This window comes from Pelophylax lessonae (genome assembly GCF_965119305.1).
Source record: "Pelophylax lessonae genome assembly, chromosome: 4".
Lineage (NCBI taxonomy): Eukaryota > Metazoa > Chordata > Amphibia > Anura > Ranidae > Pelophylax > Pelophylax lessonae.
This window is the reverse complement of record NC_138771.1, coordinates 253997651-254013917: the sequence shown is the minus strand read 5'-3', so window position 1 is coordinate 254013917 and position 16267 is coordinate 253997651. Positions and strand designations below refer to the sequence as shown.

The following is a 16267-nucleotide window of genomic DNA, read 5'->3' as shown; positions in this document are numbered from 1 at the left end:
AGGAGCAAGGCTACCATCGGGCGGAGACTGTCAGAGGACTCGGAGAAAATAATTTTACGGTAAGTTCTTACAAAAATTCTATTTTTTCTCCTTCATTGATGTGCGCTGATGAGGTGGCACTAATAGGCGGCACTAGTAGGTGGCGCAGCAGGGCACTAATAGGCGGCACTCATGGGCACTGATAGGTGGCAATGATGGGTACTGGTAGGTGATACTTATGGGAAGCATTCATGATGGGGCACTGATTGGCACTTGTAGGTGTCACTGGTTGGCCCTGGTAGGTGGCACTGGTGGGCACAGATGCCTCTCTCCTCTTCGGACCGAAGTCCGTCTGACAGCAGCGGCGACTGACAGCGTGAGGAGAAAAAAAACAGCTGATCGTTGGCTGCTGTTTACATCACATGATCAGCTGATATTGGATGACAGCTGATCACGTGGCAAGGGACCGGGACCGCCCCTTTCTCTGATCTGTGATCAGCCGAGTCTCATGGACTCGCTGATCACAGAGCAAGCCAATTGCGCTCCACAGGGACAGTGCATACACAAGATGAGGTGCTGAGGGTCATAGGTCTCCTCTTACGCATGCACCCAGTGAATATACTTTTTCTGTGGGGGAAAAAAAGGAATTTTTTTCTTTGCTGACAGATTTCTGGTAGATCTCATACTTTAGAAATGAGATCTTCCTGAAGGTACTGGTGATGTTGCTTTCCCACTGAGGCCAGAGATAAGTCACTAGAGCCTCAGGGAAACCAGGAATTTTGGCAACGATATGTTTTGAGAACTACCTGCATATTTTTTTCCTTTTTTTTTTTTTTTTTTTTTAATTTTTTAATTTTGTTTGTTTTAGACGGGGGAGAGGACTACATTAAGCTCTTTAAAACTTTTTTTTTTGCGCACATTTGCTGGTTACAAACTAGCTTTATTTTAGATTCACTGCTCCTTGCCATGTATCGAGATTTACTGATACATGTGAGTCCAATAAGCAAAACTCTATTTGTGGTATATCAAAAAAGATTATGTAAAGTGTTTTCTATTTCATATATATTTTCATTTTTGTGAATTGGATTTCAGGCATGGATCAGTTTGACATTCCCTTTATCCCCTGCTGTGCAATAAAAAAAATATCTCACAGCGTAGCAGATTTATGACTGTTAAAGCCTGATCTAATGAATTTATGCTAAATGATATTTGTTGGAGGAGTTATGGGATGTTGATCTAATAAGCAGATCTCCTTTTTTCATCCAAAAAATGTAGAGTCGACATTCCAAACTTGTGGTAAGATTAGCAGCTGGTATACCAACTTAGGGTGTGGTATACCTTGATCGCAGACAATCTGCATCTAAGGCAGTACTTCCATACACACGCGTGTGGTTACACAAGTACTGGCGCATACCTATGTACAGTTGCATCCTGTATCCTGAAAATGATTTCTTTGGGCGGTTGTGCACAGCAGCTTTGTTTCCTGGGTGGCGAAATGCACCCGAATTTTACATCCTGAGGCCTAAGGCCTGCCAAAAACTATTCGAATCTCGAACTAAATTTAAACTGGTAATGGGATCAATCAACTTGGGTACAACCAGCCTGCTGGATTCTCTTAGGATTATCGTGAATAATAATCACTGTTTTCTCCCAACGGGGGCGGCTTCCCAAAGCTGCCACTTGGTCCTCGGTTTACTCATTCTCTTAAGTTTTGGTTGATGGATGTTGAGCTTCAGGAAGGCAGTCCCCCCAGTTCTGGTGTGTGGTGGTGGTTTTTGTGGGCCTTTTAGTGTTTTGTTGCTGGTGTCACCCCTCAGTTGGACTGCTTTTGGACTTCAAGACAGTCTCTAAATTCCTGTGTTCCCCTATGATTGAAAAAGGAAGAGGTACTTTTTGTACTTAAAGTGTTACTAAACTCAGGACCCTGCATTCACTATATCTGGTCTCCCACACTACACAGAACAGGGAAATGTAATTATTTTAGGAATTATAAACTCCTAAATATCTTTTCTCATCAGCAGTGTATAGAAGTCTTATGACTTCTATCACTGTCCAGCCGAGCACTGGATAAGGTTTGTAGGAGTTTTCATTCTCCTCTGACTGTCCTATGACTCTGTCTGTCTGGACAGTGCTGATTGGCCCTGTGCTGAAAAACTCTCTAGCAATACACACCAAACTGAGCATGTGGAGAGTACCTCCTAGGGCTCTGTACTATTAGCAGATGGATTGGGGACTATGGAAAAAGGGGAGGATCAGAGAAGGCAGGATAAAAAAGCCTTTTTACACAATGTGCAGGATTTAACCCCATAAATTCCACAGTCAGTATAACAAGCGTGCTTAACTGCATTGCATGTACAGACTGATTTTACTGCTGTGGGTTTAGTAACACTTTAAGGTAAAATCTTTTTCTTAGATCTGTGTCCTTTAAAGATTTCTAGCTTCTCAACTGGTCATGCTTGGAGTAGAAGGGGTATGATGGTCAATTTCTTTCTTCTTGTTTGCCCGTATCCGAATCCTCTTGTAGGCAGCAGTATATCCCAACAGTTACTGAATTTATGTGTCACAAAATGAACTCAGAGAAATGTTTTTTTTTTTCACCATAATTATAAAAAATGAATTTAAATATTTGTCCCTAATTTTAAAAATGTTTTTTTCTTTTGGCTTTGAAAATATATAGAAAAATTATTACTTAGAAGATAATACCACGAAAAAAAAGGAGTCTTATCACCTCCCCTCACCCAGAAATGGATGTGTAAAATAGTTAGAATGTGAAAATGGCTCTTGAAGTTTAATAAAAGTGAATACTGTATATTTAGTAGGTCTTCTGCCTTCACTAATGCTCAGTAACCATTAGAAGTATAATCTACAGATTTGTGTCTTCTAAATTTTCGAAAGTAATGCCTGTAAAATAACCCTAAAATACTGACTTAAATGGTATCCACAGAAATTCAACTATGGCTTGCTTTTAAGATTGTTTTTCACTCTTTTGTTTTTTTTTTTTTTTTTACAGTGTGGATCCAACTAGATTGCTCCTTACCTTTAATGTGTCAGTTAATCTTGGGGATAAATACCATAAAAACACAGCATTACATTGGGCGGTTTTAGCTGGAAACACTACAGTCATAAGTTTGCTTCTAGATGCTGGTGCCAATGTCGATGCTCAGAATATTAAGGTAACGTTTTTGTGTGCAGAAAATTCTTACATAGTTTTGATGAGTTTTTTTTTTCTTCCTCTTAGAAAAAGCCTCAGCTTACAGTATTGACAGAAGTACTTAGGCAGAAAAAAATCTTATATCATTTAAGTAGATCAGAAGTGCCTGTCTATGGAAAAGTCTGTGTAACCTTAAATCATCTGCTAGTTACATAATAAAAAGCGCATAAGACAAAGCCAAATTTGACCTGTATTCTTACAGTATTATACATAAAAGGAAGGAAAAAATGTGTTGTATTACACTGGTTTTAGTGAGTGCAATAATAACCCGGAGCATTGATGTCGGTGGATGCAGTAATTGCCCCCTGCTTTGGTGTCAGTGGCTATAATAACCTCCAGCCCTTGTGTCATTGGATACAATAACCTCCAGCGTTGGCGGATGCAATAATAACACCCCCCCCTCAGTATATGCAATAAAAATTTTCAATATTGGTGTCAGTACTTAAATGTATTGGTGGTCAGTGGCAGTGAAATTTAGAAATGCTCCCCCCCCCCCCCCCTCGCCTTGGTGGTCAGTGAACGTTCCCCCCCCCCCCCCCCATCTACCTGCATCGGTGGTCATGGCTCAGTGAAGGTACCCTAACTATATTTTATATTTTACCCTCTCCTGCCATAATTTGGGTAGTTTGACTAAACTAAACCAGAAGGTAAGACATTAGTATTAGTATGGTAAACGGTTCATTTGTGCACCTATATGTATAATCTGCACTAACTTTACTACACTATAAAAATCTAAGCTAACTCTTAAAAAATTCATATAAAATAAAAATACTGTTTGCCATTTAATTTACTGTATAAAGAAGAAGAAAATTAAGTTATTGTGCCCCTTTAAAACACGGCATTTTTATACAACACAACCATAACAGAATGTGTGTGCTAAAGAAATTGCTTGTTTTAACTGTAATCCAACAGTGTTTCCTGCCTGTGTTCATTTCAGGGAGAATCACCACTTGATTTAGCAAAGCAAAGAAAAAATGTTTGGATGATCAACCATTTACAGGAGGCAAGACAAGCCAAGGGCTATGACAATCCCTCATTCATCAAAAAACTAAAGGCGGATAAGGTAAGGGGTAGCTTTTATATTGGTGGGGAAAAAAAAGTCATTACTTAGGCTTTCTAGTCATTGGTCATGAGCTAAAGATAATACCTACTGTATGCTTGGTGCTTAAATTCCAAAGGATGATCACCTGTGAGCTTGTTGGCTTTAACCACTTAAGCCCCGGAAGATTTTACCCCCTTCCTGACCAGGGCCTATTTTGCGATTTGGCACTGCGTGACTTTAATGGGCAATTGCGCGGTCGTGCAACGCTGTACCTAAACGAATTTGACATCCTTTTTTTCCCACAAACAGAGCTTTCTTTTGGTGGTATTTGATCACCTGTGCGATTTTTTTGATCATGCGCTATAAACAATAAAAGAGCGTCAATTTTGAATAACAATATTTTTCACATTTTTTTATATGAAATTCCCCCCCAAAAAAAATGTTTTAACATTTTTGGCTACATATGTTTGGTAAGAAAAATCACAAAAAGCGTATTTTGATTGGTTTGCGCAAAAGTTATCGCGTTTACTAACAAAGGGAAAGATTTTTGTAATTTTTGTTGTTTTTTTTTAACGCGTAATGGCGGCGATCTGCGTTTTTTTTTTTTGCGGTACTGCGACATTGCGGCGGACAGATCGGACCCTTGACTGACGTTTTTGACACTTTTGGGGTTACCAGTGACATTTCTACAGTAAATAGTGCTATACATATGCACTGTCACTGTAAAATTACACTGGCAGTGAAGGGGTTAACTTTTTTTGAGAGGGAGGGGTTGTGTGTCCCTAGGGGCGTGATTCTAACTGTGATTGGCTGTGGCTTGAGGTGTAGGAACAGTTATCAACGGTCCTACATAGTAGAACCGTGTGATCACTATTCCTACACAGGGGAGAATGACAGGCGGCTTGTTTACATCAGCCGCCTGCCTTTCTCCCTCTCCACCAACGATCGCGAGTGACCGGCGGACAATCGGGTCCGCTGGTCACACGCGCCGGGGGGTCTGTGACCTCGCTCTGCCTGTGAGGGGCTGACTGCCGCAGTAAATATACTGTGAGCAGTCGTCTGCAAGCTGTTAAAATATTATACTTGAAGACCTGTTGAAGAGTATTTAGCCTTAAAAGCATGTTATTGCTTTAATGTGTCATAAAAGCTCCTTTGGGCACCTGTAACACTTTCTGTCATTGAGGTCTGATTTCCCTGATTGTTGGGCTAAGCGCATTCCACTACAAAAATTAATTTTATAGATTACGTTTATCTTGTTGCTATAACAAGACAACTTTTTCTGTGTGTGTTTTTTATATAATATTACCAAATGTATTGGGACGCCTATCTTTACATGCACATAAACTTTAATGGCGTCTTAGTCCGTAGGGTTCAATATTGAGTTGGCCCACCCTTTGCAGCTATAACAGCTTCAACTCTTCTGGGAGGGCTGTTCACAAGGTTTAGGAGTGTGTCTATGGGAATGTTTGACCATTCTTCAAGAAGTGCATTTGTGAGGTCAGGCACTGATGGGCCTGGTTCACAGTCTCCTCTCTAATTCATCCCAAAGGTGTCCTTTCAGGTTAAGATCGGGACTCTGTGCAGGCCAGTCAAGTTCCTCCACCCCAAACTCGCTCATCCAGGTCTTTATGGACCTTGCTTAGTGCACTGGTCTAAATCATTTGGTGGAGGGGGGATTATGGTGTGGAGTTGTTTTTCAGGGGTTGGGGCTGGCCCCTTCGTTCCAGCGATAGGAACTCTTAGGGCATCAGCATACCAATACATTTTGGACAACATTTATGCTCCCTATTTGGTAGGAACAGTTTGGGGATTGCCTATTCCTGTTCCAACATGACCGACCCACCAGTGCACAAAGCAAGGTCCATAAAGTTCATGGAAGAATGGTCAAACATTCCCATAGACACCCTCCTAAATCTTTTGGACAGCTGCAAAGGGTGGGCCAACCCTATATTAAACGGACGGACTGGGATGCCATTAAACTTCATGTGTGTGTAAAGGCAGGTGTCCTAATACTTTTCGTAATATAGTGTATATGTCTATGCATGTATATATGAAATATGTACACGTTTAAATACACTGCAATACAGACCTTCTAGATTTGTAATAATTGGTTGGTTTTATTTTTCAGGAGTTTCGGCAAAAGGTGATGCTTGGAACACCTTTCTTGGTGATTTGGCTGGTTGGTTTTATAGCTGATCTTGATGTTGACTCCTGGTTAATCAAAGGTCTCATGTATGGTGGAGTTTGGGCAATGGTGCAATTCCTATCAAAGTGAGTAACTTTTAAAAAATTCTTTGGAGCAGAACTAAACCCTCCTATAATTTTACAGCTGTAAATGGTGTCATCTTAAATATTGGTAAAATCAAATAAAACTCATAAATTTATATTAATAGGTGCCCCAACAAACCCATGGTAGAAGCACCAATTTCGCTGCGCAACACAATCTTCTGATAGTAATCGGAAAGTGTTCTGACATTACTACTGGCCTGTGCATTTCACCACAGTTTGGGCTTACTCACCAGTGGTAATAGTGAGGCTTCTAAGAGTCCAAAACTGTGGTGAAATGAATTGGACAGTACTAGTGATTGGATGCTTTGTGCACGCTTTTGGCAGATTGGAAGAGTGTCAGAATCGGGGCTTTGTATTCTGGGAGATATTAGGGCAACTTAATAAAGTGAGTGGGATTTTATTGGATTTACCAAATAAAATGATTTTACACTTAGTGGGTTCTCTTTGCCTGATGTATCAATTGGATGAGCATGAGAGGAAGAAAATCAAAGGAGTGAGTTTATAGTAAAATTCTAGCTTTCCGATCATTTTAAACATTCGTTTGTGTCAAACTTGTCCAATTCCCATTGCTTAAAGATGTGGCCACTGTGTGTGCTGTAATTTACTGTTGTACAGAGGTGTCAAACTTATCATCGTGGGACACATCAGCATTATGGTTGGCCTCAAAGGACCAGTTGACTAGATGTTAAGAGCACCCTACTGCCCCTTATATCAGATGTCAAGCTGCTGGAACTCACCACTTGCCCTCGGGAAGATTTACCCCCCTTTGGGACCAGGCCATTTTTTGCGATACAACACTGTTACTTTATTTTAGAAGTTTGCAGTTGTGTGGCACTGTACCCAAATAAACTTTTTGTCCTTTTTTCCCACAAATAGAGTGTTCTTTTGGTAGTATTTAATACCCTCTGTGGCTTTTATTTTTTGCGCTATAAACAAAAAATGACTGACAACTTTGAAAAAATTTGAAAAATCCAATTTTTTTTCATCAATTTAGGCCAATATGTATTCTGCTACATATTTTTGGTAAAAAAAAAAAAGAAGAAAAAAGAAAAAAAGAAGAAATCACAATAGTGTGTATTGATTGGTTTACACCAGTCACACTAATACAGTGATCAGTGCTAAAAAGTATGCACTTTCACTGTACTAATATCACTGGCTGGGAAGGGATTAACATCGGGCAATCAAAGGGTTAAATGTGTGCCTAGCCTGTGCTTTCTGGCTGTGGGGGAGGTGCTCTGATTAGGGGAAGGCATTGATCCATGTTGCTGTTTTACAGGAACACAGGATCAATACCTTCTCTTCTGACAGTACAGCAATCTGCCTTGTTTACATAAGCAGATCCCCGTTCTGTCTGTCTACTGTCTAATCAGTGGGTGCCGGCAGACATCGAGTTAGCAGTACCTGCAGCTGGGCTCCCGCTGTGATCACACATAGCAGTAGCGGGTCACAGGCGGCGCATACCCCAGACTGGAAGTGTCAGATCACTTACTAGGTACATGATCTGGCATAGAGCGGCCGCCCTGGTGCAGTATATGTACAGTGGGCGGTCCGCAAGTGGTTAAAGAAATGGGCTGAGTGCTTCTCTACCATTCAGGAAAAGCCTTGTACCTTTATCTATGAATACTATGTGGCCAAGGTGGAGAGGCCGGCAGCTTACGCTGCGTTTTTTTTACCCCGGCCAATCAAAAGTTTCCTTGTTTTCACTGATAAAAATGCAAAGCTTCTCCTTTATGGCTGTTTCAATTGAAGTCGCCTGTACTGCTGCCAGAACACACTGCCGCTTATTGTATGTAGCTAATGCTACTACAGTATATTAGAGCACACACAGCAGCTGTATCAATATGGAATGAGAATAGTTAGTTTGGGCCGGTTTGGTCTATTTTAAGTAATAGGATTTGGTTGGTTAAAGGAACCACCACCTATATGCTTTTGTTCATTGTATGATCTGCTGCGTGAAGTTTGCCTTGTTCATTCAAAATATGCCCCATAGGCATTACTCAGCATTCTATAGGAAGGTATGCCATTGTCTCAGATTTCTTCATCTTTTTCTTCTGACATACCATCATACCATCAACACATCTTGTTGTCCCAGTTACTTGTTCCAAACTTCATATACAAATTTTTTTTTTTTTTTTTTAAATTCCAATCTCTATCCCTTCTTTTTGTAGGTTCCTTTGCTGTCTTTAGTGTGTTTGTCCAGCGTTTTCAATTAGCACAATGCTGAAAATAGCTTTTTGTTTTTTTAATCAGCTGAGCACAAAAAAGCTGACGTTTCTTTAGAAGCAAAAGTAATTGTTGCAAGTACAGCCCTTAGGAGGGAGCGCATTATAATGCTTTTTGTGTAATGCCATCTGTCTGTGAAAGGGTATTTAGTACAGGTTCACTTAAGGTAACTGTTTAATGCCATGTGTGCTTTCATCAATCACTGCCTCCTACTCTTGTGTGAGCGGCAGATTGTCTATTCTATGTCTTTTACGCTGGATGATCTGTTCCCACTTCTGTATGTCAGAAAATATCAGATATATCTTTATGGTAAGCATTAATTGGATCTTGTACCATTTAATATACAGTGCATCCGGAAAGTATTCAAAGCGCTTCACTTTTTCCACATTTTTTTAGGTTACAGACTTATTCCAAAATGGATTAAATTCATTATTTTCCACAAAATTCTACAAACAATAACCCCATAATTTATTAAAAACAAAAAGCGAAAAAATCACATGTACATAAGTATTCACAGCCTTTGCCATGACACTCAAAATTTAGCTCAGGTGCATTCCATTTCCACTGATCATCCTTGAGATGTTTCTACAACTTGATTGGAGCCTACCAGTGGTAAATTAAGGTGATTGAACATGATTTGGAAAGGCACACACCTGTCTATATAAGGTCCCACAGTTAACAGAGCATGCCAGATCACAAACCAAACCATGAAGTCCAAGGAATTGTCTGTAGACCTCTGATAGTGGATTCTATCAAGGCACAGATCTGGGGAAGGGTACAGAAATGTTTCTGCAGCATTGAAGGTCCCAATGAGCACAGTGGCCTCCATCATCTGTAAATGAAAGAAGTTTGGAACCACTAGGACTCTTCTAAGAGTGGGCGACCTTGCTAAACTGAACGATTGAAGTAGAAGGCCCTTTGCCAGAGAGGTGACCAAGAACCCGATGGTCACTTTGACAGACGTCCAGGGTTTCTCAGTGGAGAGAGGAGAACGTTCCAGAAGAACAACCATCTCTGCAGCACTTCACCATTCAGGCCTGTATGGTAGAGTGGCCAGACGGAAGCCACTACTCAGTAAAAGGCACATGACAGCCCGTCTGGAGTTTGTCAAAAGGCACCTGAAGGAATCCCCAACCATGAGAAACAAAATTCTTTGGTCTGATGAAACAGAGATTAAACTCTTTGGCCTGAATGGCAAACCAGGCACTGCTCATCTGGCCAATACCATCCCTACAGTGAAGCATGGTGGTGGCAGATTTATGCTGTGAGGATTTTTTTCAGCGGCAGGAACTGAGAGACTAGTCAGGATTGAGGGAAAGATGAATGCAGCAATGCACAGACATCCTTGATGAAAACCTGCTCCAGAGTCCTCTGGACCTCAGACTGGAGCGAAGGTTCATCTTCCAACAGGACAACAACCCAAAGCACACAGCCAAGATAACAAAGGTGTGGCTATGGGACAACTCTGTGAATGTCCTTGAGTGGCCCAGCCAGAGCCAAGACCTACACCCGATTTGAACATCTCTGGAGAGATCTGAAAATGGCTGTGCACCGATGCTCCCCATCCAATCTAATGGAGCTTAGGAGGTCCTGCAAAGAAGAATAGGGGAAACTGACCACGAATAGGTGTGCCAAGCTTGTAGCATCATACTCAAAAAGACTTGAGGCCGTATTTGGTCCATTCAACAAAGGCCCTTCAACAAAGTATTGAGCAAAGGCTGTGATTACTTATGTACATGTGATTTTTTTTTTTTTTTCGTTTTTTATTTTTAATATATTTGCAAAGATTTCAAACAAACTTCTTTTATGTTATCATTATGGGGTATTGTTTGTAGAATTTTGAGGAAAATATTGAATGTAATCGGTTTTGGAATAAAGCTGTAACATAAAATGTGGAAAAAGAAGCGCTGTGAGTACTTTTCCGGATGCACTGTAAGTAGAACTGAAAACATTTGCATGTGATGTTTCTTAGTAAATGTGAAGGCTTTGGCTCTTACAGCTGTCATCATGGTGCTGGCAAAACACAAAATTTATTTTAGCACTTATCTGTTGGAAGTGGGAGTATCTGGGTTAGGGTTTCTCAATCAGGGTGACATGGAGCCCTGGGGTTCCTCTAGAGGTTACTCAAGCAATTTCTGCATCTCAGATAAGTTCCTACTGACTTCATTGATCTTTTTAGCTATCTTTAAGGGGGTATTTCTTCCCAGGGACCACAAATGTAGAGAGCAAAGTGTAAAGAGGATTTTTCCCACTGACCATCATACTCAGGTTCCCTGAGACTGGAAGCTTTCTTCAAAGGTTCCTGTATTGAAAAGATTGAGAAAAGCTGATCTATGTGATTGAGAACATTTATTAGGCGAGCCCTCACACTATATGGTTTGTTGCTTATTTGCTTGTGGGGCCGGCTTTAGAAAAATGTATTTTGTTGTGTCCATCTGACACACACAGATGGACAACCCAGTGCTTACTGTGAAATATAGTTCTGGACGTGATTGTATTCTAAAATACATACACACTGGTTCCTATCTCACCAGAATCATGAGAGTATGAATTTCAGTACTGGTAATCCTAAAGCATAAGCTTTATAGAGAAGATGGCTGTGCAGGTACAACCCAACCAGCCTGGGAGCAAAAAATCCTCAAAGGCCTTCAAATAATTTTGTAAAATCAGTCAAGCTGTTTTATGGGATAGAACAGGGGATAAAATTGTAGGAGGCAGCAAGCACCTGTCTATATAAAGTCATTGGATAGTGGCAATGTCCACCCCCAGACAGGATATTTACCATCCATTATTGCCCTTGCTACAGATAACCTAAAATATTCCAATTCAGAGATGGCTTGCGTTACGGAAGATTTATTGTGGTGTGCGCTTTTTTTTTTTTTTTTTTTTTTTGTAATATCAGTTTGCTTTATAAAGACATATATTTAAACTGCGTTGTCTTTTTGTTTTCCAGGTCTTTCTTTGATCACTCCATGCATAGTGCACTTCCTCTTGGGATTTACCTGGCAACCAAGTTCTGGATGTATGTCACCTGGTTCTTCTGGTTTTGGAATGATATCCTTTACCATGTATTTATTATTTTTGCGCAGATAGTCGTCATACCACCAGTGTCACTCTGCTTTTTCAATATTTAATTTTTCCCATGTAAATGCATGCAAATAAGAACATCATTTGAATTCTTGCAGATATTTGCTTTTCAAATATTAGGATGCGGGATGTTTCCATACATTTATTAGGGCGAGAATCTAGGAACATTGTTAGCCTTTGCCTATTCCCAGTCACTGTTTTATAATTTTACTTCTGACTGACTTATGCACCTCATGGTTTTTTTTTTTGTCCAGTTATAGCAAATGTCATGTATCCAAATTCCTCACATAATCACCAATTCATGTAGTTATGTGTCCATAAATATGTTTTTTTATTTACAATTAGAGTGCATATCTTTAGTTCTGCTTCCTGTATTTTTCTTAGCAGGTTTGGAAGTCCACCTGTAACATAGAAATAGGTTAAGTGTACTCCTGCGCTACCAATGGTATGTTCTTAAATATATTCATATATATTCCAAACAATACATCAAAAAAGATGTGACAGTTGCTGCTAGCAGCATATAGTGTTCCCAAAACCATGTATTTGATCAAATGATGCTGCGCTGCTATTTGTACATATACAGTATCTCACAAAAGTGAGTACACCCCTCACATTTTTGTAAATATTTTATTATATCTTTTCAGGTGACAACACTGAAGAAATGACACTTTGGTACAATGTAAAGTATTGAGTGTACAGCTTGTATAACAGTGTAAATTTGCTGCCCCCTCAAAATAGATCAACACGCAGCCATTAATGTCTAAACCACTGGGAAAAAAAGTGAGTACACCCAAATTGTGCCCAATAAGCCATTTTCCCTCCCCGGTGTCATGTGCCTCGTTAGGGTTACAAGGTCTCAGGTGTGAATAGGGAGCAGGTGTGTTAAATTTGGTGTTATCGCTCTCACTCTCTCATACTGGTCACTGGAAGTTCAACATGGCACTTCATGACAAAGAACTCTGAGGATCTGAGAAAAAGAATTGTTCTACATAAAGATGGCCTAGGCTATAAGAAGATTGCCAAGACCCTGAAACTGAGCTGCAGCACAGTGGCCAAGAACATACAGTGGTTTAACAGGACAGGTTACACTCAGAACAGGCCTCACCATGGTCAACCAAAGAAGTTGAGTATATGTGCTCAGCATCCTATTCAGAGGTTGTCTTTAGGAAATAGGCGTATGAGTTCTGCCAGCATTGCTGCAGAGGTTGAAGGGGTGGAGGGGGTCAGCCTGTCAGTGCTTAGACCATACGCCGCACACTGCATCAAATTTGTCTGCATGGCTGTCTTCCCAAAAGGAAGCCTCTTCTAAAGATGATGCACCAGAAAGCCCGCAAACAGTTTGCTGAAGACAAGCAGACTAAGGACATGGATTACTGGAACCATATCCTGTGGTCTGATGAGACCAAGATCAACTTGTTTGGTTCAGATGGTGTCTACCTTGTGTGCTGGCAACCAGGTGAGGAGTAGAAAGACAAGTGTGTCTTGCCTACAGTCAAGCATGGTGGTGGGAGTGTCATGGTCTGGGGCTGCATGAGTGCTGCTGGCACTGGGGAGCTACAGTTCATTGAGGGAACCATGAATGCCAATATGTACTGTGACATACTGAAGCAAAGCTTGATCCCCTCTCTTACGGAGACTGGGCCGCAGGGCAGTATTCCAACATAACGACCCAAAACACACTTCCAAGTCAACCACTGCCTTGCTAAAGAAGCTGAGGGTAAAGGTGATGGACTGGCCAAGCATGTTTCCATACCTAAACCCTATTGAGCATCTGTGGGGCATCCTCAAATGGGAGGTGGGGGATCGCAAGGTCTCTAACATCCACCAGCTCCGTGATGTCGTCATGGAGGAGTGGAAGAGGAACTCCAGTGGCAACCTGTGAAGCTCTGGTGAACTTAATGCCCAAGAGGGTTAAGTGCTGGAAAATAATGGGGGCCACACACAATATTGACACTTTGGGCCCAATTTGGACATTTTTCACTTAGGGGTTTACTCACTTTTATTGTCAGCGGTTTAGACAATAATGGCTGTGTGTTGTGTTATTATAAAGGGACAGCAAATCTACAGTGACAAATTAAAGCCCAGCTACAGTGAACATTTTTTAAACCGTCACACTAATAGTTGCTTTTACTTTGGAAAAAAGGTTGAATGATTAAAAGCAGACTATTAAGAGCACCTTTGGCACTTTTCTAGTTTGTCCCACCACTTGTAACTTACGTGGTTGTCATGTACATGGTGGAAGGCAAAACAAAAAAAATGTTATGCTGATTACTATATTACTATCGTTACAATTATTAAAAAAATGGCAGAATATTTTTGTGACCGTGGGCCTTCAAAGTAGATCTCTACAAAGACTTCCAGGTAGTGACAGTGGTCATCGGATCAAAAAAGGTTGAGGGACTTTTTACACGAAACGCACCACAACACCTAAAAAACACTTGTTGATGTGCACTCTATTGACTGTTTACATGCGTTTTTATTGACCTGCGTTTTAAAGCAACAGGTTCCTGAAAGTTGCTTTGTGTTTCCCCTACATGCGTTCATGTGGGTTGCAATAAAAGGCAGACGTTGCATTTTACCACAACACACATCTACACAGCATTGTGGTTTGAATAAGAGACATTTAAAACCATTGTTTCCTTTGTGCCCTTGCAGCGACCTGTGTTGATCCGGGGCGGGAAACCTTAAGTGATGGCACATATTGTGAACAGCCCTGAATGTTGCTATCTGGGGCACAGACCAGAATAAAATTCTGGCAGAGACTTTAGCTCCTCCTTACTATGCCCAACGTAGAAAATGTTTGGGCTGAGGTTCCCCTTTAACTTTGTGTCATTTCAGCCAAACAGCCAAAAATTCTTACCTTCTTTAGGAGATCTGCTCATTTTGTATTAGATGGATTGGTTGACTATCTGCATGCTATGAAAAGAAGCTAGCTTCTAAATTGGCTGGAGGCAAATCAGTCCTACAAGCACACTTCATTTTTAGTTGCACACAAGTTTTCTTCCCTGCAGACGTGTTTTAGATGAGGTTGGATTGCATCATGCTGAGCACATTTATGTCTGGAGTATAGTCTGTAAAATGACAATTTGTTCCAGAAGCCAGACTAGCTTTGCCTCCTCGTTTTCTCCACTCCGCTTTTCCCTGATTTTCACGCTTTTTATCCTGCTGACTCATACCTTTTGTTGGAGAGGCATTTGTGTTCTCAGATTACATCCATTTGTGTTCTGTTCAGATAAAGCATTAAGTCGTCACATAGTTAAATGATGAGGTTTGTCTAGACTTGTGTTTCATACATGTTGCAATGTTGATGAATCCTACATGACTGTTAGTTTGTTTGTATGCACCTTTAATCTATGACTGTGACTGCTCGTAAGCTTTACGTGATTTATTTGAACTGTGATGCAGTCATTTTCCATTGTCTTTATCTGAAGGCCTAGTGGAGATGAGTGATATGTACTGGTTGATCTATAAAGCCTTTAACGGTATTCTGGAGAACAGTGGAAAATGGAACGAATATACTTAGCTGTGACAAATGTGACTTCTTCTTTTATTGTGTCCTACAGAGCTATTTTATGGTGTAGGAAGTTGACAATTGTTTTTCCTGCCTCCTACTGACTAGATTCAACATATTATATGCTGGCTGTGGTTGGGCAGTGAGGGTGTTGCTCGGGCTGAACATAATTTTTTTTGATGTGGCCAACAGGTAAATGCTGCACATGCATGCTAAAGATTGTTTTGGTTTTTCTCCGTAAAGAATAGGACAAGCCTGCATGGAGATTTTCTGATCACACTTAGATTTAGAAGACCATCCCTGCTGTATCCTAAACATTACCCTCATTTTTGTGTATGCTATTGATTTAAATATAATATTATCAATATTACAGAGCCAAATAGAAGTTAATATGCAGTAGCAAACCAGCATAAACACTTAAACCCCGGCAATGAAAACATGGTTGGATTGAGTAAAGCCAGTGCTGTAGACCTGTTAGATTGAAGACAAACAGGACCTAAATCTGGTCAAACATTGAATAATACTCTATGGAAATCAATGAGATTGGAGGATCTGATTGTGACCGAGAAGGGCATTAGGGAGAAAGTCTTAAAGAAATTATTTTACTAGCATGTCTTTGTGTATTCCTCAGAGTACAAATTTATTTGGGACTCGATATAAGCGAGGTTGTATACACACCTCGGGAGGTGTAGTGGCGTGAGGGATGGGAAGGCGCACCTCCCTGTTCCCTTTCTGAATTGGGTGCTATTTTCCTCCACCTCTCCCTTTTCTCTTTTTTTTTTTTTTTCCATTTTTTTTTTTTTTTTTTTAGCATTTTGCTAGCTTCAATGTAGTCCTTGACATGCTTTACGTTGTAGTTTGGAAGTTTGTCAAGACATCTTGTCTGGTCATATTGGATTCAGTGAAATGGATATGTATCTACAGT

General features: G+C 40.5%; 1 protein-coding gene across 1 annotated transcript in view; it reads left to right on the top strand.

The window, feature by feature from the left end:
* ZDHHC17 (zDHHC palmitoyltransferase 17) overlaps nt 1-16267 on the top strand; it is a 109353-nt gene that overhangs the window by 70242 nt on the left and 22844 nt on the right. The window contains exons 7-10 of the mRNA XM_082257120.1: nt 2990-3152; nt 4128-4253; nt 6361-6503; nt 11698-11800. Coding sequence (XP_082113246.1) covers nt 2990-3152; nt 4128-4253; nt 6361-6503; nt 11698-11800 — 535 coding nt within the window. The remainder of the gene's footprint in view (nt 1-2989; nt 3153-4127; nt 4254-6360; nt 6504-11697; nt 11801-16267) is intronic.